The 26,012-nt window shown below is 39.4% G+C and overlaps 1 protein-coding gene across 7 annotated transcripts in view; it reads right to left on the reverse strand.

Annotated features, from left to right (window-relative positions):
• The window catches only part of DOCK4 (dedicator of cytokinesis 4), a 421,803-nt gene that overhangs the window by 176,746 nt on the left and 219,045 nt on the right, over positions 1-26,012 (reverse strand). For all 7 annotated transcript variants that reach the window (XM_088018529.1, XM_028104818.2, XM_088018530.1 and 4 more), the window contains exons 9-12: positions 16,001-16,082; positions 14,679-14,739; positions 10,637-10,769; positions 6,541-6,629 (exon numbers count right to left, since the gene is read on the reverse strand). In XM_088018529.1, the coding sequence (XP_087874655.1) occupies positions 6,541-6,629; positions 10,637-10,769; positions 14,679-14,739; positions 16,001-16,082 (365 nt within the window). The remainder of the gene's footprint in view (positions 1-6,540; positions 6,630-10,636; positions 10,770-14,678; positions 14,740-16,000; positions 16,083-26,012) is intronic.

Here is a 26,012-nt window from a genome sequence, read left to right on the forward strand (position 1 = left end):
GGGATGGAGAGGGGCCCACTGGCATGCAGCAGAAGCTGTAATTGTAGGAGTAGATGAGACCATTCAGAGGAAATTCACATTTCCTCCTTAACAGAGGCGAATTTTCATCTTAAAATGTCCTTATTATGATTTTGGATATCAGCATTTCAATGGTTTACGTAAGGATTCTGTCAAGGTTAAAAAGTTGTTTGTTTTTTACTGGTATATAATAATAGTCATTATTATTAATTTGTAATTTTTTCAAAACACAAAGCACATAGTAAGCCACTGGCTGAAAACTATTTTTTAAAAATGTACAGAGAGGGGCGCCTGGGTGGCTCAGTCGTTAAGCGTCTGCCTTCGGCTCAGGTCATGATCCCAGGGTCCTGGGATCAAGCCCCGCATCGGGCTCCTTGCTCAGCGGGAAGCCTGCTTCTCCCTCTCCCACTCTCCCTGCTTGTGTTCCTTCTCTCACTGTTGTCTCTCTCTGTCAAATAAATAAATAAAATCTTAAAAAAAATGTACAGAGAACATACCATATATGAGTATAACTTAACATCCAATTATTTTAATTTATTCAAATACTTGCTTTTATAACCTGCAAATTTTTTCTATATACCAAATCTTCCAAACAGTACTGCTAATGATTATGTCTAAATTAGCAAAATATAAGTAATTTGGAGAACAAAAATCAAGCTCTAATCATTACTTCCATTAGTTTATAATTTGGTTTTTTTTGATACTGCATGAAGCTTTAAAAATACCTTAAAGCATAGTTTAATACTATATTTGAAATTCTTTTTTCCTCACTGTCATTAAAAGAGAATGGTTTAGATTAAAGGAAAATGAAAAGACATTACAACTGCATGTGATATAGCCTGGGTTTCTTTTGTTATAAAGCACATCGAGAAACCTGTTGAAATATGAGTAAGATCTATAGATACGAGCATTACATCAATGTTAATGTCCTATTTTGATCATTGTACTTTGGTTATGTTGTCATGTTCTGAAGTAAGCAGAGGCAGAGAGGAATCATGCCTGCAATTCATTCTCAAACAGCTCAGGGGGAAAAATGTATGTGTTGTGTGTGTGATGTATGTATATATATTTGTGTGTGTGTGTATTTTATGTACACTGTATATATATACACACACACATATATATAAACATTAGGAGCACTGAAGCAACCTTAAGAATTACACCAATTCAGTAATGCTATAAATGATTATAGAGAGAGAGAGCACAAGCGAGTATGGAGAGAAGAATAAAGCAAACGTAGTAAAATGTTAACCTCTGAGAAATTAGGAATTCTGTGTACTACCCGTGCAACTTTTCTGGAAGTAAATTTGGTTGAAAACAAAAAGCTTTAAAAGAATAAAAAAGACAGCATGCTTTAATAGTTAGGGAATTTCAAAAGTGAGCAAAAAGGTCACATCCCACCTTTCTAGCCAAGAGATGGTGCCAATAAGTACCAGCTACTTTTAACAATATTAGAAAGCAAAGTTTCTAAATGCAATGTTCAAAAATCAGGAGCATTGATACAATCCTCAAGAATTCTAGCAGTTCAATAGTACTGAATTAAATGACCGCATTGCACTGTAAGGGTAGGATGTCCAACCCCAAAATGCAATCTAACCATCAAAAGCCTCCTTTCACCTCAGCCAAAGAAAGAACACTGTTCACTTCCTATATGGAGTTAAACTGCTCTCTCTGCATCCATGGGCTCCTCATCTAGGTAATTCCTTTGAATTTTCTGCGGGGGTTAAAACGTACGGTTGGTAGGAATGCAACCGTGTATGCTCACCTTGCGAAAGCAAAAAAAGATTGCAGAAATTGACCTGATTAGTCAATATGATTTCTTCTAGCTGTAAACTACACGTGCAAACTGCAGGAAATAGGATTTCATAAATACACAGATAATATGAAAAGATTTTGAAGCTTCTCTCAGGACATACTGAACCAGAGCCAATGATTTTTACACAATTTACTTCAAGTCATAGAAGTGAATTTGCTTCAGTAAATCACACTGGCTCAGTCTTAGTTCACATTCCTAGCATTCAACTGTTAATGTCTATTGGAGGTGACATTTATAATAACCATTTGCTCAACAAAACTAAGCCAGGCTCATGTCATGAATATTTTTAGAATTTCAAATTCTTACAATATTACTTTTAGATTTTAAAATTCCCACAGAGCACAACTGTGGAAATTTCGAATTACTCAACCTAGCTAAATCTGACCAGAGAGATATGTTAATTCAATTATTATTTTTTTCATCTTTAAAAGCTAAATGGATCACTTGCAATTTTCTCCCAGTTTCTAAACTCGAAGGTAGTGGTTAATGTACCTTTGCAATATAAGTTTTAGGTTAGAGGCGGGAAAAAAACCCAGTTAACTAGACAAATCCCTTATCTATTAAACAGACAAAATTACAACTCCAAGAGATAGGAAGACATCAATGAAGCATAAAGGACCTGGAAATTAGCTGGTAGAATTTGTTCCCCAAACTAATTCAAACTTATTCTTTTTTTTTCTTTTTTTAGTATCAGTGACCAAAGAATAGTGGGAGGAAAGCAGGAAAAAAAGTACTTTGTTGAATGAACTCAGTTCTCTTGAAAACATCCAACTGCACTGCTTCCATTTAATCAACAATCCCATGGTTCAAGGAGAAAACAATGGAAGTCAACAGATCTAACCACTGTGATAGTTTGAACATCAGGCACTCCAATTTCCAACTTCAATTTTGTGTACCCTTCCTTTCCCAATATTTTGTTTTTAAGGGTTTTAAGTAACCTCTATACCCAAAGTGGGGCTCCAACTCATGAGCCCGAGATCAAGAGTTGCATGCTCTTCTAAGCCAGCTAGGCACCCTGCTTCCCCCGCTATTTTTAAGTAAGGCATTAGAGGGCCTCCCTCCCAATAATAAAGCCAAATAGCTCCTGACTATCTCTCTTCTGTTCTTACAAGTGCCCTTCTACAAGAAGGAGAATAGATCAAGGTGACATAGAACAATGATCCACCAAGACTGACGGGTAGAAACTTCAGTGGAAAAACCAGAAGGGAAGGCAGATAGATGCTGGCGGCGGGCAGCTGGCTGGGGCTCAGGCTGAAATGGAGAAGTATGGAGAGGGGTGGTCATAAGAACAGGAAAACAGACAGGGCTCTGCAGCAGAAGCCAAGTATAAAGAACATATAAGCTGGCTGCCTAGGAATCAAAGTATTGCAGTAGGCAGCAAAATGGAGGAAGGATTCTGCCAAAGGTGAAATCTTTCATGCAGGGCTCTACAGTACAATGGCTCCTTTCACTCTTTCCAAAGATGCAGCAAGTAGTTTTTCATTTCAGTATGATGGTTGTAAACAGACCAGGGAGCACTCAGGGAATAAGGTGGTTTAGATGTCACTTACTGGTAGTCTCATTCAGCGTTCTAGCAAGAATAAGCGGTCCATAGGTCAATAAAACTGACAAAGCACATGGAATATGGGGAGCATGTCTATAAGCACCTAGAACTTCCTAAGGAAATAGAATGTGCTGCCCTTCCTTCCTGGAGTTAATCTGTGTAATCACAAGGACAACAATTAAATTGAAAAGACCTAGGAAGAGATATTAGCAATCAAATCAGGAGAGACAAGATGGAAGACACGAAGTAGGAAGGCCCAGTTCAATGATCTAACCTATCAATAATCCAACTGTGTCATTCTCAAAGTCTTCATTAAGGATATCAAAACAGGACCCGCTCTCAGAAAATGAAACTGACTTAAGAAAGGGGTAGAATATTCTAGATGATGGCTCCAAAGAGAGTAAACGATAATAGCTAACAAGGAATAGATATTCATCCGTATCAAGCACTGGCCCCCCCAATAACACTTAGAAGATGATATTACTGTTATCCCAGTAAAACTTTGATTCCAACCTAGGACATCCTATTTCCACAGGCAAAGCTCTTAGAGGCTATAATCTCTCTAAGATGACTCTCATCTATAAGCAGAAAGAAATGTGTACTTTGGCTTTACTGGAACCTTGACCTCACAGGATATAGAATCCGTTATGTTAGGAATCTATCTGGAGGTATACATCACAGCCTATCACTGAGACCTTCACCATGATTCAAGAGGCAACTGGGAATCACATCAGAGTCTGGACAATGATATATTCAAACAATCCAAGAACAGAGGAATTTTGTTCTGCAAGAGGAATAATGGAAAGAGGAAAGGCTTTGGAGGCAATAAGGAGTTGGGGAAAAAAATTGATTGGAGCAGGCAAACATGCTGCTTAGTCAAGACTGCATCTGTGATGATAAGGAGAGAAGGCAATGCATGAGAAAAATCACAAGGTCAGGGTTAGTTTTACATTTGTTTATTCACATAGGAGGCAAATTAGGAGTAGTGGGACTCCTGGGGAGAGGCATGAAAAGAATTGAAAAAAGCTTTTATTTTTTTTTTCTTAAAGATTTATTTATTTATTAGAGAGAGAGAGAGCACATGCGCATGAGTCAGCACGTGAGGGGGGAAGGTGCAGGGGGAGAGAGAATCTCAAGCAGACTCTCCGTGTTGAGCAAGGAGCTCAACGTGCGGTTCGATCTCATGATCTTAAGATCATGACCTAAGATGAAATCAAGAGTTGGATGCCTAACTGACTGAACCACCTAGGCGCCCCTGAAAAAAACCTTTAAATCAAGTCCAGGGCAGCACTATCTAATAGAAATACAATTGGAGCTCCCAAAGAAATTAAAAATTTTCTAGTAGCCATGCTAAAAAAGTAAAAAGAAATAAAATTAATTTTAGTAACATATTTTATTTGATCCATTATCTCCACAATGTTGTCTTTCAACATGTAATCAATATAAAATTAATGGGATATTTTACTTTTTTTTTAAAGTACCAAGTTTTTGAATTATAATTTTATAATTATAGCACACCTCGATTCCAGTGCTGTGAACCTCCTATCTGGTGCTCAATAGCCACATGTGGCTAGTGCCCGATGAACTGGACAGCACAGGGTTAGAGGGTAATTAATGATAAAAAATAGTCCATGGTATCATGAAGCCCTGAAAGGTTTAGAACAAAACTAACCAGGATTTAGCTAGAAGTCTACCAACGAATATGGCAAGATTAGTGTTAAAAAAGTGGTATCTCTGCCATCTTACCGAGGGCATGTTTAAATTAAATCCTTTGGTCCATACACCAGTGCTATTTTCATTCTTCCACAAAAAAAGTGAAGACAAGTCCATATCCCAGTTTCTAAAGTATCTTATCACTTCTGGGACACCTGGGTGGCTCAGCGGGGAGCCTGCTTCTCTCTCTGCCTCTGCCTGATGCTCCCCCTGCTTGTGCTCTCTCTCAAATAAATAAAATCTTTTTAAGAAAATAAAGTATTTTATCACTTCACGTTGTATTCTACTACTACCACCTCTTCCCGATCCTTTAGGGACTCTGCCCTCAACTGCTCCAAGTCTCTTGTTTATTTAGTGGCAGCTGGAGGACTTCGTGTGGATTATTTAAACCCAAGTTCCCTCCCCAGCTCTTGGGAAAAGGAGGAGAAACTGACCTCACCACTCATTACAACCTGAATGCTGCCACATGTGTGACTTGTGGATGCTTAGGGCTCTCAGTGAACCACAAAAGTTTCTGTCTGCAGTTACTTTTTCTTTGTGGGTCAGTTTGGCCTAGTAAGATGGGCACAGTTCTGAAAAGAAGATCGTTTGAGTTTAGATTCTTGTTCTGCTAGATTACCAGGCAGGTTGGACTAGAACATAAATATCTACACTCAAGTTACTTTAAAAATTACTCTTAAAAAACAACGCATTCAGTTCAAATAGATTAAAATTTGCATTGTTTTTTAATGTCAATGAAACCACACAGCTACATAGTTTATTTTGCTTCAATATGGGTTTGAAGGGGGGACAGGGAGCAAAGAATAGTCACCCAGTATTGTCCACTGATCAAACTCAAAGATGTCACTATACATGCTATATAATGCAGTATCTATGAAGTTACCAGGTTAAGAATATGTACCACGTATCATATGATGCTATATATTTCAGTTCCCTTAACAAGTGTGCCTACATTTTTCTGTATGCGAAACTGCAGTCAACATCATTCATCTTCCTAGCCAATTTCAACACATGAACCTGTATGTATGTTCCCAGTACACAGCGCTGCTCCCAGCTATAGGCAGTGAAGCATGTTTTTCTTGGACCTCACTGACGGATTTCTGTCCATCAAACCTACTCCACACAACAGTCAGGAACCCAAACATATTTGTCATTTGGGTTTTAGTAACTGGAAACAATTTAGACGCCTCACGACTTGGTATTATTGAACAAATTCAGATACTCTGCCTTGTTTCAAACCGGAACAGAAGACATTTTTTAAAGAGAGTTATGACTACAAGCCTGTCATAACACAGGGAGACGTACCAGATTGTTCGCTGCACATATTTAAAGTTATGAAGCAAATGCAGAGAAAAACAAAGGGCAGTTCATCTCCTTCTTACACAGATATGTAAAATAAAAGGCCTGAAATGAAAAGTAGAAGGAGAGTCAGCCAGTCCCACATACTCACCTGCGTTGGAGCCCGTCAAATTGTAACGTGCATTCAGCTTCTTGATGATGTTCTCATGGATTTGGTACCACTCACTCTCTGTGTTACACCTATGAAAACATCAACACTCTGTTAAGCTTTGATAATGGATGAGATCAAACAATGACCTTAATAGCACACCTGCTCTTTCTGGAATAACCACCATACTGAACTTCCTTAAATCTCCTTGGGAACTCCCCCAAACTAGTCAGTTTGGGATAACTGCCCCCGTGATGAGCAGGATGCCTGTATCTCGTAAATGCATGACCACCTACGTCATGCCAGAAGTGGCTGTGATGAACCCACAATTTATGAGAGTTCCCCTCACCTCCAAACCTCAGAGAACAATGCACACAGCAGAAGGCAGGGCAGACTAAAACCCTATTAACTGAGTTATGTTCTTTGGGCAAGGTATTCACGCTCCCTGTGCCTAGATTTATTCATCTGTGAAAAGGGGGGTAATATACTACAATTAAATAATAAGCTTGGGCCTAGGATAATGCCTGCCATATACTCAATGCTCCATGAATTTAGTTCTCATTCATGGGTCTCTACCTACTATAATATGACCAAGTTTGGTTAGCATCGAAATGCAGCAAAACAAGCAAAATGTAAATGAGGTTAACACAACTTACAAGGGGGTCATTAAAAATTACCCTTGCCCTGAAGGGTAATCAAAGTTCCCCAGCTTTTCCGCTTCTGGCCTCAGAGGCATCTTTCCATCTTCTTACTCTCATAGCCATCTGTACCTTGTTCCTTTAGCACTTGTCACTTGCTAGCTCATGTCATCTTTGTTCACATGCTGTAGTTCACCTAGGAAACTTTTAAGGTTCTTGAGGAATGGATCCAGGACCTAGTGATATGTGTCCCCCCTGGGATTTTGAACACTGTGGGTGCTTAAAAGCATGCGATGCATTAATGAATGGATGGATGTCTCTTTGTCTGGCAACTCCTGATGGCTCCTAAATATTGAGGTTGGTCATCCTTCCTTACTGCCGTGACTGCCCTGGTTAGGCGGGGGGTGGGGAGGGTGGAGGGGGCTGCCTCCCTCACCTGAGTATGTTTGTAAATCACTACTAACTTTTATTAGCCCCAAATGCTCCCTTCCAAGGATCCTGAATATCAAGATTCTATACACTATCAATCAAAATGTTCCATAGTAGATTCCTTTTCCTTGTGATCTCATCTGTAGCTGATGGTTCACAATTCGATTACATGTTTATTTCATCACCATATGCTTTTCCAGGATGAACATGATGGAGGTCATTTTTGAGCCAACTTAACAGTAGGGTACCAGACAGAGCACTGAATCTTAGAAGGCGGAGAAATTAAGATGAAATGAAACGATCCCACCTGTCCAGCTGCAGGACATTAAATTGTAATTTAGTATATTCTGCCTCTAGTTTTCTTATTTCAGCTCAGTGGGGAAGGAAGAGAGATGGCTTGCTTCCTATTAGTGCAGTGACTCCAGAATTCATGCTTTTAACCTACAAAACTCCAAAACTCCACATAAAATCAAAGCTTCAAGTATGTGACTGAAATAGCTTCCAGGCTCAGTTGAGGTATTTGTTACTGTTCCATATTTGAGTCCCAGATGGGTTAGGGATTCGGTCACACTAACAAATAGAAATTTCTTCCAAATTGTTTCTAACAGGCACTTCTTTAAAATGTTCTACTAAAATCACACTTTCTTCTTAATCTACAGTGACTGTTTTGATTGGCTGGCATGTTTCCTGAAACAGATTCAAAATTTGCTGAGCTGGCATTTTTAAGGGCATCTCTTTTCCAGCAAGAATAATCTAAAACCCTATTTGATGCTTATAAAAAACAGACAGTAACAACCACAAAGAGCAATATGATTTATTTTTATGAGAGCGAGCATCTCCCATAGGCAGAGCTAGAATTCCTAGGTCTTCTTCAGTAGGCTACCTAATCAAGGGTGACGCATGTGACCATCGGTCCTGTTTTCCCAATGGCGAGATAAATATAGGGCTTGTTACCCACACGTGGAAAGACTACCCTAAGAAATGATGAGACTGTTTATAAGGAATTCTAGTTTTCTTAAAAAGCAAGGCCACACAACAGCATCATTATCACATTACTACACAGCAGTATCAAAATAACACCCGAAAGCATAGGACCTGAGACAGCTCAAGTTTAGGAGTCAGGTAGTCCTGACTTCAAATCTGGTTCCCGTTCCAATTAGCCAGGCGAATGGGGGCATCATCTAGCCTCTCTGTCCCCTTACGTGGAAATCAGAGCCAATAGCATCTGCTTCATGGGTATGTCACGAGTATAAAGTCACATGATACATGGAAAATGCTTAACACAGTTCCTCGCACGTAGGAAGCACAGTGTAAAAGCTGGCCAATTCTCCCCAGAATTACTTCAAATACATTATATTTTATGATCACCAGTAGAGTTTGGAAAGAGGATTATCATGGAAATTGAGGGCTGCCACATGATAAAAACAGTGAGTTGTACTACCCACTAGTTTCACCCCAAGTTTTCAAGTTTAAAATCAAGGTCACCGATTATATCCCTCTTAAAAGAGAATAGACAGGATTGCCGGTCCTAAACCACGGGCTATAGACAAATCTTTGTCAACTAATTAGCAAATCTGTGGCATAGGTCCCGGGGGCACTGGGTGGAGGATGGATAAATCCATGAAACCCTCCAGGAGTGGTCAAAAAACAATTTGAAGTCTATGTCCTACAGGCAGTGGGCCATTTGTATTAACCTAACATAGGAAAACTATTGGCATATGTTAGGTATATCAACTCCACAGACAGAAATGAAACGAAAGCCAGCTCGCTCATGGAGGTGGCCAGCAGTACGGTCCTCAAACCAGGAATGATGAAACCCCACCCCATCCTCCTACCCACTCCCCCTCACCCGATGGTGAGGATATCACTGTATGTCAACTCTCAATTTCCAAACCTGTGGGGAGATGCTCAGGGTGGGGTGATCTGAAACCATGTGCATTTAAAAAGTCAACTAACTTAGGATTTTTTTTTTTTAAGATTTTATTTATTTATACAGAGAGTACAAGCGGGGCAGGGGGGCGGCAGGCAGAGGGAGAGAGAGAAGCAGACTCCCTGCTCAGCAGGGAGCCCGATGTGGGGCTTGATCCCTGGACCCTGGGATCATGACCTGAGCTGAAGGCAGATGCTTAACCCCCTGAGCCACTCAGGTGCCCTCTAACTTAGGATTTGGAATACATTAAGTGATTTTCTTAGTAGAATGCTATGAGTTGAACTGTGTCTCCCCCTAAAAAGAGAATATTGAAGTCCTAAGACCTAGTACCTCAGAATGTAACCTTATCTGGACACAGGGCCTTTACAGAGGTAAACAAGTTAATATTAGGTCACTGGGGTGGGGCCCCAACCCAATCTAACTATGCCCTTATAACAGAGGGAAACGTGGACACAGAGATGAAGGCAGTGATTGGGCAATGCATCTCTGGGTCACAGAACACCAAAAATTGCCAGCAACCACCAGAAACTAGGAGAGAGAGGCATGGGACAGATTGTCCCTCCCAGCCCTCAGAAGCTATCAGCCGAGCTGCCACCCTGACCTAGGACTTGGAGCCTCCAGAACTGAGACCATCCCAACTCCCGAAGCTTAAGCCTCCCTCCTCTTCCTGGTACTCTGTTGGGCAGAGCTAGCCAACTCCTAATACAGGAAATAGAAGGGAAATCACCCACCTGCGCTTTCTCTTCCTAATTCTAATTAGTTTATGTTAAAAACTATGTCCGTTTTCCAAGAACAAGTTAACTCTCTGAGGGTAAGGACAGGTTCAGTTTTTAAATTCAGAGGAGGTACTCTGTGAAGGAGACAGTCCACCCCACACTACTCTGTTTGTATCCTTGGGTTCTTGATTCCACAGTTCCTCTGACTGCTGAATGGTGACTTGTGGGCTCGCTTGCTGTGAGTTTTCAGATTGAGTTTCTGAGGGTAGCTCATAAACTCAACCCTCCCCCTGCTTTCCCATGTCCCCCTTGGAGCGGCCTTCACCACATGGGATGCACGTGTGCCTCCGCACCCACCCCAGCCCCTCCATGCGCATGCTTCTTACATGTACACCTTCAGGATGAGGTCATCTTTTGTCTCTCCTGTCAGCAGGTCGGCAATGCTAAGAACTGCACAGCCAAAGGGGCGCCGGTACTGGACGCTACAGGCATTCTTTTTCTCTCCTGCTCCCATTCGACCTGTTCAAGTGAAAAGCAAACATGGCCCATGCAGCCATTTGACCGGTGCACCTTAAACAGATACAGAGGCACTATCAAATGTAACTGCACAATTAAAAGGGCCCAGAAGATGCTGCTTCAGTTCTTGACTCTCCTTTCCAAGCACCTCGCTGTGTGACCTCAGGCTCATCGATGAAACTCTGGGCACCAGCTGTCACCAACAAAACATGGAGACTGGAGCTGATCCCATGTTTGGGAACCCTCCCCCAAGGACTCATGAAGGTAACCCAGGAGGTTCAGGTCAATAAATTCAATAATGGTGCCCATTTCATTTTTCTATTTTTAAAAAATTTCCAAACTTAAAGAACCATTTCAAATATTTCACTTTGAAAGGAAGCAGTGTGAGATCCCCTGAAGGTAAAACAAGTAAGCAAAGATGAACAAATGAGCATGCAGGCCCTTTTCCCGACCCAGGGCTCAGGCTGATTATAATTCAGCCAATGGCTGAAATCTCCTAGGATGGTTTTCACTCTCGACACAGTTTTGTTTCAATTGTTATATATTTTTAAGTATGTTATTGAGATACTGTTTTAATTTATTATTATATTTGCCAATGGATTATTTGAAGACAGAAAGCAGAAAGAATACTGAAGCTGAAATATAAGTTAATGTGAGGAAAAGTAATGAAAAAAATATGCAAATCTGTTTCCAGGTGCTTGGCAACAGATATAGAAGTTGTTTTCCATCTGAGCAAAATTCTCCCATAGCACATCTAGAGGACTCCAGCACTTCCCAAATCCAATGTTAAAGAGGTTAAAAAAAGGGGGGGGGATGGCAATATTCAGTTTGGCTTTCATTCATCAGTAATAAAGTAAAACTAACATGGCAATGCATCATTTTTAGGGAAATGTTTACAAATAGCATGAAAACTTCTTATTTTATCAGTTAGACTCAAAACTAAAAAAACATGCCAGTTGCCTTTTAGATGTGCAAAATTCAAAGAATCATGTTTTCATGACATGATGCTGTAATATGTGGCTAAATTTCAACCCATGTTTTAAAATAAATTACACTGGCAAATCAAACACTTCATCATGTCATACTTGAATTTATCAACCAATTATACTTTTACTCACAAAACTGACAAACAAATTTACAACTCTGACCAATTGTGAAATGGGAGAAAAAAAGTCTAGGTTATCTATATTTTGAATATTATTACAGATTGGATTAGGATGAAATATATCCTCCAATCCTTACCAACATCACGATTTATGTTTCTTGCTTAATCATTCCCTTGTAAATGCAAGACGACAAAGTGACTAGAAGATCTCTGAGTGGAGTATTTCAAAGTCATTTGACATCAAGCAAGAAGTTTAGTAGTAAAACACAACCACAAAAACCCTGCAACTCATCACAATTATTTCCACGGACTCCTCTGGCTCTAAATTCCTAGAAGTTTAGGCAGAGCAGGACTAGCACCCTGATTTTTTTGACCCCCTTCAGCTAGAACTGCAGGAAAGGAAAAACTGTAGGTGACTGGGGAGGGCAGCCCCTTACGGGGGATGCAGGAAGTGCTCCCTCGCAACTTGAAGACGGCAGGGAGGTTTCGGTCCCTCTCTGACCGCTGGGCACCATCACTCCTGAGCCTCCACACCGCTCATGTCCTCAGACCCTCATTTCTAGTTTTTTTTCCCGGCTCTGCAGGCACCACACTATGGATACCAAAACTTTGGTCTAAGCCCTGTGCTGAAAAGACTCCTTGATGCCAGTCCTGGTGTTCCGAACTCTACAATTAATAAAAGTTCACAGTTCTGGTCAGATTTCTAGGAAAATTCTCTGAGCAGAAAGGAAGGTAGGCATAGGGAAGTAGAAACAGAGAGGTGGGAAAACCTTTAGCAGGGTGGCCAGGAGGATAGGGAACTATTTATTTCTCTTTTTTCCCCCCACCTCTTCTAACCAAAGATCCGGGCTCAGATTCTGAGCCAAGGTGCCATCGCTCCCCTTCTCTGCAGCCGGTGACGGTCAGCGTGCCCTTTTCTTACTAAAGCAGGTACCAGGGACATTCTAGAAAAAGTAAGAAGTATCTGTCCCTGATAGACAAGAATCCTCTGTTCCTTAATTTCATTGCAGCAGACGAAGCCTTGCCCTTTCTTAAGAGTTTCTTACCTTCAATCTAATTTCTTCTCAGTCTCAAAATGTCAAACCAGTAAATGGGACCGGACCATCAGGCAGCTTTTGCAGTAATCTCAGTGAAGGATTAATTTGACCAAAGCCCAGGGGGTAAAGGGGGTAACAGGTAATTTCTAATTCAACATTCATTCTGATGGCTTAACGATCATAACAATCTTAGGAGAAAAAAAATGCAACCACTAATGCAACACCACATATTCAAAAGATAGCCACGTGACCGGTAACATTCACGTGGCTTCCTCAGCATTAGGGCCCCCCCAGGCCGCAGGCGAGCAGGGCCTGGAGGTCCCTTTCCGCATGTGTTTCTACCATCCCAACCCTGCAGATACCCTTCTAAAAATCTCTGAAAGCAAAAGGAGTTTTTCTCTAGATACTGTAGATTATATTCAAATGCAATGTTTACATGAAGGTATCGAAAACCATATCTGACATGAACAAATGGCGAAATTATGAATTTGAATGAAAAGAACACACAAAGAATTATCTAACAAACTGCACCCCTGCCACCCTGGGAACACAAAAGCTTTCTCTCGTAAATACTCAGCAGCATGCATTCCAACTTTTCCAATATTTTTAAAGATTCTTTTCAATTTTTTCCCATATCTCACTCATAAAAAGAAAATTAAAACGAAAAACAGTTTACTTTTTTTTTATTTCAACTGCCCCTCAAATCAAAAATTGGCATACAGTGAAAATGGGTTTTCAGAACTGATTATTATGAGAAAAAACAGAAAATCTACGTTAGAATGGCAACATGTTTTATAGTCTCTCCCAATGCACAATGCAGTTAACAGATGCATAAGATAAACGACTATAAAAATAAAGATCACGATGCAGGATTACATGGCAATATATGACTATCCTGCAGAAGTATTCCCAAGCAAATAATGGAGCACAGTCAGTGAAGAAGTGGGAATCAGTTACCAGTATCAGCTGGTTAGCTTTAATAGAAAAAATGTGTAGGCTATGCCATTCCTCATTGTACCTAGCTCCTCTGCCATAAAATACCTGCTTTTAGAGGCATTTTATGAGTAAAAACAAGTGCACTTATTCTGGCTCTGTGGTGCAAGTTTGGTGTAGAACACCCAAAGCGTGCTCTGCAAGGTATTAATAAATGTTACATTATATAAATGTTTCCATGGTCAAATCAAATGTGGAGAAAGCTAGGGCCAACAAAGTTAGAGAGGCATTTTAATATTTTCCCGGAGGACTTCTGAGACCCTTTAATGAGCTGATGATTTTTTATAAAAGTGGAAAAAGTATACAGCAGTCAGGGTTTCAGAACCTTTTACTCGTAGCACTTTTTGCAGTCATGCTCTGTAGCATTCTGCACTTTGGAAAATGCCAATTAGTATTAAAATTTTCATAAACTTGTAGGAAATCCAGAGCCTAGAAGAAGTTTAATTAATGCTGTTAACAGAAATTAGAATTTATAAAGACAAATACCAAATTTTGAATCAAATATGCTTAGGGAGTCCAATAAAACAAAACAAAGCACAACAAACTACCTAATGACTTAAATGGAAAGAAAACAAAGTCTATTTATGATGCATGAGGAGGCTATCTGTGAGTTTGGGGAGGCAAGGGAATAATTCCCCAATGCGGTGATTCTTAGACTCCAAACTGGCTTTCCCTTCCTTCTGATCCAGACAGCAAAGAAATCACACCAACACGGCAACCTTTCAGCACCTCTTCCCCCTGCTGTGCACATATCACACTGCCAAGTGTTGGACTTACCAATTCGGATAATGTGCACAGTGATATAGATGTCCCTTCTTAGCTCGCTGCTACCCAAATCCTACCGAAAAAAAAAAAAAAGGATTATTTTAAAACTCATAATTTATATAGAAGTATGAAAGGTCATAGCACATTATTCCCACAAATAACAGAAGGCAAAGGTAATGTAGACATTCTTAATGGAATTTTGTAGCAGAAGCACATAATTCAAATTCTGTTCTAAAAATACCACCACAGTCAACTTAATACTCTTAGTCTATGGATGTCAAATAATGCTTAAAAAAACAAAACAAAACAGCCCATTCTACAATAGCCAAATTATGGAAACAGCCCAAGTGTCCATCAACTGATGAATGAATAAAGAAGATGTGATACACACACGCGTGCGCGCACGCACACACACAACGGATTATTGCTCAGCCATAAGAAGAATGAAATCTTGCCATTTGCAACAACAGGGATGGGGCTAGAAAGTATTATGCTAAGCAAAATAAGTCAGTCCGAGAAAGACAAATACCACATATTTCACTCATATGTGGAACTTAAGAAACAAAACAAATGAGCAAAGGGAAAAAGAGAGAGGGAGAGACCAAGAAACAGACTCTTAACTACGGAGAACAAACAGGGTTACCAGAGGGGAGGTGGGGGGGGGGATGAGTGATGAGGATTAATGAGGCACCTGTTGTGAAGAGCACCAGGTGTTGTATGGAAGTGTTGAATCACTATATTGTATACCTGAAACTAATATTACACTGTGTTAACTAACTGGAATTTAAATAAAAACATAAAATAAAAATACCACTAGAAGTTTACAGTGTAAGTCTACTGATGTCAAATAATACTTAAAAAAAATTCTTATTTTAATCTCTCACTCATTCTTTAAACATTTATTAAGTACATTCTAATTGCCATACGTCATGTGGAGTATAACAGTCTCTAACATACACCAAAGGAACAGAGGTGTGTCTAGGATTCTGGGCACTACTGTACTTTGGTGTTTTTGTTTGTTTTGTTTTCTATCGAGCACTTTTACTTTATTTTATTTTATGCTTTTTATTATTATGTTCAATTAGCCAACAGATAGTACATCATTAGTTTTTGATGTGTTCAACGATTCATTAGTTGCGTGTAACACCCAGTGCTCATCACAACACGTGCCCTCCTCAATACCCAGGCCCACAGCCCTGCCCTACTGTACTTTGTGTGTTATTTACAAAGTTTAAGCAAAGTCACTATGTTCTCTCACAATAATTTATTTCCCTTAAGAAACATAAAGTACAATTAGAAGAATCTGCCTCCTAGAGGAAACAAGATCCACTTACCACAAAGAGAGAGCAATGTCGTTCTGGCTTATCTGGGGCTTTGGGAAGTCCGTTTCTATTCAGCCTCAAAAAAAATCTTTCACTACAAGAGAAAAGAAGTTTAATATTCTGAAAATTATTTGATATCTAAGGACTTCTCACTCTTCTAGTTACTCTTCATCTTAAGAGGTAAACTCAACATATTAGGTCCTTCATTTGATGTTAAAATTGCTGATGTAATTTAGGAGCATGCCCAAGACAATAAGCATTTGCTTCACTTTTGGCAATACTGGCAAATCAGCAACTGCAAAAGCAGAAAACATAAATATATATGCAAACAAAAAATTAACTTTTAAAAAGAATAGGTTTCCGTATCAGTGACATCATTCTTAGCACTCCAAAGAGTAGAAACAAATGCACTATGGGAAAAAAGAACATGACCTAACATGTTTTGTGTGTTTGTACCTAAGAGTATTGTTTTTCATGTTGTGTCATAGTATTTAACATCATATAAGGACACCATCCTACGTGCTAACCATCTAGTAGAAGGCTTAATTTTTTGTGCTCTTATAAATCTATCATCCAAAACACCAAGAGAAGGCCCAAGAAATGAAACTTGAATTTGCACTGGTCCACAAAGGAAAAGGAGACCTCAAACTCCCCAAAGAACTTTCATTTATAAATACAGGGTCCCCAAATTCAAAACAAACACAAATGCTATTGATGAGCCACTAATTCAATTCAATATATACTTGTGGACATCATTTAGATCCAAGGTAATGTTACCCCATTTCTATTCAAATAAATAAAAAAATAAATAAGTAAAATAGAGGGGTGCCTGGGTGGCTCAGTCGTTGAGCATCCGCCTTCGGCTCAGGTCGTGGTCCCAGGGTCCTGGGATCGAGCCCTGCATCGGGCTCCCTGCTCAGCGGGGGGCCTGCTTCTCCCTCTCCCACTCCCTCTGCTTGTGTTCCCTCTCTCACTGTGTCTCTCTCTGTCAAATAAATAACTAAAATCTAAAAAAAAAAAAAAAAAAAAGTAAAATAGAAAGAATATCAGCCCAAGGAAAATTAATGTACCAGCAACCATGAGCTTCTGAATTTCAATATCCTGGTGCCTATGACAGAATCAAATGGCTGCCTGCCTCGGGCAAAGAACACACAGCCAACATCCACAGAATGCAGTACTGGGGTATTAGCACACAGTGTGGCCTTGGTTAGAGTAGCTTCAGCCTGGGGACCAAGCAGGGAAAGAGAGTGTAGGGCATTAGTGAGGCTCAGAACTACCAACTCTATCTCCATGCTTATTCACCACTCGATCCTTGCCTTAAATAATGGCTCCGTCAACCCAAATCTCCCTTCTCTCATACAGGGGAAGAAATGAGAGCCATAACCACATCTCTAAAGAAGCATATGGATAAGAATTTATGACTGTTTTTGGAACATTTTTATTCTCTTTTGTGATTTAAATCTAGATAGATACATGAAACAGATTCAACTACCTGGCTTACCTTTTTTTTTTTTTTTTTCTTACATTATACCTATTCCTGCCCTCTTGTATGAGAAAGGGCAACCAATGCACATTTCTGTGGGGTCATTTCCACACCTATTATCTGTGGGTTTTTTGGGTAGTTTTCCAAAGTGGTGACTGATGAGGTCTGAATGAAGAGAATAAAAATTGCTGCAAGGATTCTCAAATGAAGCTAAAGTTCCCACATGATATAATTCTGAAGGCGGGGCTGGGAATGACAGATCCAACCGAGGATGCAGAGTTAAATTGATATTACCCAATTGTCACTTACTATAATTCAAGGAGAAGGGCTGTAAGCTTTCTTCACAGTGGAAGAAAATTCACTATTTTTTCAAATTTCAGATATGCTTAAAGGAAATGTATAAAAATTCACCTTCAGATAAATGAATTATACTTAAATAATCATACTAGGTAATACTATTTTTGAAAGAATTCACCATTTGATGGCCACTCTGCTAAGGACTTTACAGGAATTGATCCTCGCTATGCCCTTATAAAGACAGTACTACTATTATGCCCATTTTATAGATGGGAAAACTGAGAAATAGTAAATAGTTTTGCCCAAGATCACAGACCTGGTACATGGCTGAGTATTGATTCTATCCCATGTGTTAATTCAAAACCTTTGCACTTCATATGAATACTATAAGGTAAATTTTTTCTCTGTTTTATAGAAATAAAGAGCAAATATTTCCAGAACCTTGAGATAAGAGAGAAGTCATTCATCTGCTTGGGACACCCACTGAATCAGTCAAGCCTGGTCCTAAGAGTACAGGGTCACTCTCTCCCCACACCCTTCCTGGCCTCATGGGAATGAAAGAAGTGGAAATCTGGTTTAGCAGATTTCACAGCAGTCCCTGGCTTAAAATAGTTCCTTGGTAGTTTGCTCAAGGAAACATACCTAGAGAAATAAATTGGGAAATAAATTATTTTATTAAACAAATGCAGAGCTCCAAAATGATTTAAGAACCTGGCTTTAGTTAATCAAAACTCCTGAGATTTAAGATTGGTATTTGGTTTTGCTTCTTACGCATCAAAAAACGTTTATTGATTATATTTTAGCCCCAAACACAAGCAATGTGACCATTTTCCCATCTTCTGTATCACGGACAGCATGCACTACTTTATATTTTTACATTTTTTTTGAGATGCACTTATGTTTGAGGCTCCTTTTTATCCCTACTGGAATGTTTAAAACAAATTTCACTTTATCTTCCGACAGGCCAGTCTAAAATAATGAATACCAGTAAGATGAATATCCAAAAGTCAACAAAGCGTTCTAGATATTAACACCTTACCTTTAATACTGATATAAAATACCCCTCCATATTTGCAAGTTTCATCAATATTCTGGTAAAGCAATGTTTCCTAAAGTATTCTATTTCAGAAAGAGATTCCTTTTGCTCTGTCACTATTTTAATTTCACCAGTCTAGACAGAATCCTGTTATGCAAGTATTATACTATATCATATCCTGTTTCAGAAAGAATATCAATATGTACTAAGCCAATGACATATCCCCTCGCTTAAGCATGCCTTAAGGGGGAGATAAAAATAGACTGACGATGGGTACTATGGAAAAATAACTCATGTGCAATTTTTTTAAAAACCAGACTTCTATTAAAAGGAAAAAGAAAACCTTTGTGGCCAATTTAAAAAAAAATCTTTTTTATTCACTTAGTGACAAGTTATTATACAAACTCAAAACAAGTTCTCTTCAGCTTTGGTGACACAGCAACTATTTAACCAGCAAATGGTTTCAGAGGTAAGCAGAAGACCTATAGCAACACATTTCAGACTCTTCGAATTACAAATAAATATCCCCTCACCCCTAGTGTGGAGAATACCAAAATGTATGCCTTCAAAGCTGGGGGAGAAAAACCAAACAAATCACTGACATTTCACTCTGGTATATCTTCTACAATTCTCTCACAAACTTTTGTGGCCATGCACAAAGGCATTTTCGAGACTCTACTGTAAGGAAAAGGGTGATGTCTACGATTAGAAAACAAAAATAGTTTTTGTGAGCTTTTTAAAAAGTGTCCTATGATAAGATGTGAAGACCTCAATTATGTCGTTTACATTTTTTTCCTAATCATAATGTGTGTGTGTGTTTCTTGCTAATACATTATGAGTAACTAGAGTACAGGGTGATCATCATTAACCTTTATGTCCCCAGCTGCTAGCCAATGACTTGGTACTGCCTCAGTGTTTAATTAAAGACCGAACAAATACAATCTTTTAGGAAAAAAAAATACAACACAATCCAGATAACCGGGGAGCTTTATTTGCCTCCCTAAGTTTCCCTCTCGTCCCCATAATGTCCTTTACTTTATGGTGAGAAATGCATGAAATTCTCCAAAGAGACATTTCAATCAATGGTGCCTCCCCACCAGATGTGAGAGTCACCTAATTAACTTCATGGCACCCCCAGATTCTAGATCATGCTTTTAACCTTGTCCCCATGCACATTTTATATCTTTATTATATTAAACATACAGTAATGGAAAAATCTACAGTGACATCATATATTTCCAAATGAGAATACTGTGTCCTTCATCATCAAAGAATGAATAAGCAAATAGAAACAATTCCAGAAACACTGAGAAATGTGAGTTGATATTACCAGCAAAGGGGGAAAAAAAAGTCCTCATCTGACTTTTCCATATACTGCCATGTTCTCCCAGAGGAAATTTCACTGTCAGAGAAATTTAGTGTCCACCTGAATTCTGTGTGTGAGCCATTATAAATCATTCTATATTATAAATCAACAAAGACAGATTCTTTCTTTGGAAAGAAAGAATAAAAAACCATAATTATTTATTATCTATGACTTGCCTTCCTCTAACAAGGATTTAAGGAAACCAAGATGATGAAATAAAAGCGTAAATAAGCATCTCCAGGATGGCCCCAGGGGAAAAATAGTACAGGTAAATATTACCCTGTGCTAGGCACCACGATTTACACTTCACATGGATTTTCTCACTTACGTCTCACAACCGCCCTACATGGTAGGAACCACCTCCATCCCTACTTTCCATATGAGAAATCTGGGGCTTGGAGACATTAGGTAAATCGGCCAAACTTACATGATCAGCAAGGGTGGAGCCAGGACATCAATTATTCAGGGCCTGACTCCAGAGTCTCAGCTCTCAACCACAATGCTAAGCTGTATTTAAAAGAACAGATTACCTTGAACTAAGGAGAGCAAGACTAACCATGTCACGTGAATGAAGGGTTTTTATTGTGAATGTTTTCAATAAAATAACAAATAACGAAAACACATGTAAGTGAAAATGAATGAATGAATGAATGAATGAAGCAAGCCACAAACGCATCTGTGTTTAGGGAGTTTACATCTGTGCACCTGCTCAGCTGTGCTACTGCATTCCAACATACTCAAAAAGATCTCTGATAATAAAGAGTGTATTTCCATAGCAGAGTTTGATAGAAAAGTTCTTACCAGTGATCAGATAATGTGGGGTGTACAATAGGGATGTGAAGCCCTCTGATGTCTTCTGTTCCCATTCTCAGCAGGACATGATGCTCTGGTATTCTTGCCCCTCTGCCTGTCATAGCCACTGAGAAGCAGTCACCCTTCTGTAGGAAAGGCCTTGCCTTGGGTCTTGGAGGTCTGCAGGCCAGATGTGGGAGGGTGCTCCCAGCCTTCTGGGTCATCCTATCAAGTGGCTCTCCCATAGGGTGTTCCTAGGATAAGCAGTTGGCTTCAAAGAGCAATGCATCTAAAGTTAGGAATGGCCAACGCCAAGGAGACTTTTCTATTTCTCTGTATGGATTCATGTTTACCTCTCTATAGTTCCCATCTTGTAAGAAGCAAAACTGCCCGGTGATTTCAGATTACGTGAAAATTACACAACCTGTACTTCATCCAAAAATATGTGAGTGGGGAATATCTTGGGTTGAAACATGTGATGTGAAAGATTAGTAGCCTAGACTGAGCCATCTAAAAAATATTACAAAGAATATTTCCAAAACAGTTAAATCACTGAAACAAATGTAGGATCCCCAAGAGTAACAGTAACAGAACAGAGAAAACACTTAGATGCTCATGTTCCGGGAAACTAATCAGAACTGTCTGGTTCTTTTACACTCATACTTTATGAAACCATTTGACCAAAAACTACTACACGTAGTAGTGCCTTTGAAAATGCAGAGTCACTTGTTTCAAAGTTAACTTTGCCGTGTGTAAGGATAACAATTAATATCTACTCTACGATGAGCAGAAGTGAAGGGAGACACACCAGGAGCCAAGGCAGAAACAGTGGGAGTGAGAGGTTGAGGGCAAGAGTGAGAAGACCTAGGGGCACAGCTTAGCTGCGCATGATCATTCCAGAGCCTCTATCCACAAGGGAGGAGAATGCAAACATAGGGTGATTTCATGCTTCTGTTTCACTACTTCTTCATTTTCTCAAATGCTTTCTGACTGATGAACCGTATAAGATATTGCCAACAGTCTGAAGGGGACCGTTACCATGTTCTTTCCTAGAACAAGTGGCAAAGGACAACCCAAAACAGGAAGGCTCAAGCAACTTTCCAAATGTGGACTAACGCCCCCCATAAGCCGGTGCTATCACCATTCAGGCAAGACTCTGGGGACGTGGGTGGAGGCTGGGCTGGCCACTGGACCAAGGGCTTCAGTGCTCACTGTGGCACAGAGGAAAGATGACAGGAATGCTCAGTGGGAAACAAAGATACTTGCCCACCTTCTCATCCGGGGGCTCCTAACCCAGGTGTGCATAACATGCTCTTGGGAGCTGTATAAAACCTGGGCCCTAACCTGGACATCCTGACTTACTAGGTCAGGATGGACCTAAAAGCTCCCTGAATGTATAAAAGCCCAGTCATGTTTAAGGACCACTGTTTTGACCCAAATACCCAACAAGTTAGAATTGCTGGCTGTCTTTTACAAGAGTCATATATACCAGAAAACAGGCAATGCATACCTGGTACCTTCAGGCCAAAGACTTTTTGCTTTTCTTCTCCCAACCACATCACCAGACAAGGGACAGTTTCTCTTTGGCAATAAATGAAACAACTCCTCAAGCAAGACTTCCTAAATGAAGCTATTAATGTGCTTTCTAATTTTAAAAACTGAAGCAACATTAGGGTCATGAGCTTTTTTCTGATTATAGGGAAATGGAAAGAGAGTGACTGTCGCTACCAAGGTTTTTGGAATTCACCTAAAGAGTAGACAGATTGAGTTTTCTGTTTTTAATATTAATATCCATGCCCAGATTTACCCTAAAAATATCTGAGGGTGAGGGACTAAGCAACCAACTAATGTGATGGCTTTGTCAGGACAGCAAAGGATTTTTCAGTTGAATGATACAAGGGGAGATAATTTTTTAAACTATAGTCAACTCTATTGCCAATTCTGAACATCATGCTGATTCTTTCTTACTACTTAAGATGACTGAAAAGGACTTCTTTTCAGAGAATAAAGCTATCTGAATCAAAACTCTTTCTAGAAAAGTGTAACTCAATGAAAAAAGAAATTCCATGCTTTTTAAAGTTATAAATAAGTGATATACATATCACCTGCCATTTTACATTGCCTGTGCTATCCATCACTGACTGATGAATTTTAAAAAATGATCAACATTGACTGATTTGAGAAAAACAGTAATGACTATAAGTTCAAAAGAATTGAGACCCCAGAAATCCCAATGTTGAATTCAAGTAATATCCTTAGAAATAACTATACCATTTGGGAAACTCAGGGAAATACTTGCTTGTACCATCTCTAGAGAACTCATTAAAAATTTCACTAGAAAACAAGTTTCTCAGAGAAGTAACAAATAGTAGGCAATGATAGGACCTGGTCAATAGCAACAGGAACCATGAAATAAGAAGGCCTATATAGGCAGAATATCTTATGCTTATTCTTCTGGGAATTTACATAATTTGATCATTATAGATACTGTATCTTTGACACACCGTGAGGGAGGAAACACTCTGGTCCATGCACGGTAATTATTCTGACCTTTCTAACAACGCCTCTTTGTTAGGGAAAGCACTTGTAATAAGAAATCTTGAAAATAGAGCATCCCTGAGCTTAAATATAATCTGGATTGAAGCACGCAGTTCCTTGAAAGGAAATCTTAAATGAAAACAGAATAAATAATAAAACTGGAAGTCAAGCCCTATAAAACCACTAAGTGCAACACATCTTTCATGCATTTATTATCTCAAAAAGATGTTCTATTTTTTTAAAAGAAAATAACCAAAAATCAAATTTCCTTTCAACAATTTACTGGCAGATTCTTTGTATTCATTACAAGTTTAAAAACTGAAAACTAAATCATTATTAAATACTATTTATTTAGCTAAATGACACATGCAATTGGGCTTTTTAAAGGTCAAATGATTTTTTTTTAAAGAAAAACAAGACAGCTACAAAGTGTCTAAACTGATATACAAATGTTAATGTGTATAAGAACAGGTACATTACTTTCCATAGAGGTTATAGTTTCCATAAGTTTGAGAAGGAGCTGAAGGCACCAAAAAAGTTAAAACACCTTGCTTTAGACACTGCAAATATTTTCGTGAAATGGAAACACTATATTGGTTAAAATACAAAGAGATGGTATAGAAACTATCTTTAAAAATACTTCTTGACTTAAAGCTTAAGAGTATTTTCAGTAGCATTAGAATCCAAGTTCTGGAAGGACAGGGATTTTTTTTTCCTGTATTATTCATTGATGTGTCCCCACTTGCCCAGATCAGTGCCTGGCTCTGAGGAGGACAGCAGTAATTGTTTGCTCAAATGAATGAACATCAATGACTCAACAGCCACAGTGTGGAATCATGCTCAATGGAAATAAAAAGAAGACCTAGTCTCCGTTTAACTTGCTGTCAAAAATCTCTAAATAGAAATACTGAGGAAAAGGCACTGTATATGTGTCTGCCAATTTTTATTCACATTTTTTAGCATGACAGATTTTGCAAATGATGCTCCATAGGGACAGGTCCGACTGTGTGCTTCTGATGCACACAGAGTAACACGAAATAACTCCATCAACACTCTGGAGGCCCTCAACACCTTGAGTTCTCCCGCTCACTGATAAGCACATCCCCACCAGAGTAGAAGGATGACAACAAAAATGAAGACAGTAATGGCATGATCTTACAATGTGTTGCCCCAACAACAACAAAAGACTTATAAGCTTCCTATAACCGGCAATGGCCACCCAGTGGACACAAAAAGATGATGAGGGGATAAGGTCTTCTCTTCAGAATAGGTGCCAACGAGGACCCTATCATTCATTATTCCTTTGTCAGTGCTCAACCGTCTTACAACAGAAATGGCACCGAATACCAAAGCAGTCCTTGAGAGATGGGTTGCTCAGTGTGACTGTAACTTCTTCAGTGGGGAACTTAGGAAAACGAAATCTGAATTCCCTACAAGCAGCAAACACAGCGCAGAGCAAGAAAGAGATGACCAGCTTCTTGGTGAGAAGAACACCAACCTGGTCGTCTTTCAAAACACAGGAAAGGGGGTAAAAGGACCTTCTGGTCATAGTCTCCAAGACTGCACTGTCTAAGTAAGAAGAGGCAAGGAGCCAGAATGAGTGGGGAGAGCTAAGAACGAGGAAAGCCAGTTCTGAATCCACGGACTCTTGAGTTTTCAGTTTTCTGCCACCTTGAATTTCCAGCCACTTATCATTACAATCATGTATTAATTTGCAATTTGAAAAATAAATGCAACTGTAAGGCTCTTAAAATGCTACAGATAAAAAGAGTGGATGGCTTCTGCCCTGTGTGTTCTCAGCACGAATGAAGTTATTTCTCTGCTTCTTTTGTTTTAATTTAGATCTTCCTCCTGGTCCGTTTCTTAAAATGTCCCCGATGAAAGACATCACCACATCTCCAAAGCGATTATTTGTTGTTGTTTTTTTTTTAATATGTGACACAGAAGTGTGACCAAAGGGGAAGCAAACCACAAAATCTGATTAACTCCAAAGTGGCGACGGTGGCAATTTTCACGCACCTGCTGGAAGAATTAAGTGATGGGAAAGAAGAGGGAGAGCGGGAAGCGGTGGCACCTTTAAACAGGAGGCCCCAAGGGAGGTCACTGTGGGTCACTGATGGACAGACACCCACAGTAAAATGTGTGCCAGCACGTCTAGACACAGCAGGAAACACTCGGGGCCATACGGCATAGCTCATGTCGCCACAATCCAAGGAGGAGCTCTGAACGCCTTCTTCATCTATTTTTGTTCTCAAGCAGAGTTGTGCTCCCTGCATGTATGGCCAGACTTTGTCTCTACATTGTTGCCGTGCTTTGGAGAGGTTACAATTTTGAGTTAGCTTCCTAACCCAAAACTCTAAGAAGAGTTCTGCCAGCTATCTTTCAGCATTCACAAACCGTAAATGCTCTTCATTTATGATAAAAATATCAATGCTGAACTCATGTGATCACACTCCAATCAGTTGCAAATGATGTATGAAATGAGAAATTCTAGCACAGTGCTCGGAGAAGT

The sequence above is a fragment of the Eumetopias jubatus genome, unplaced genomic scaffold (assembly GCF_037043125.1).
Source record: "Eumetopias jubatus isolate StellerSeaLion01/CBP00866 unplaced genomic scaffold, mEumJub1_p1.0 scaffold_14, whole genome shotgun sequence".
NCBI classification, from domain to species: Eukaryota; Metazoa; Chordata; class Mammalia; order Carnivora; family Otariidae; genus Eumetopias; species Eumetopias jubatus.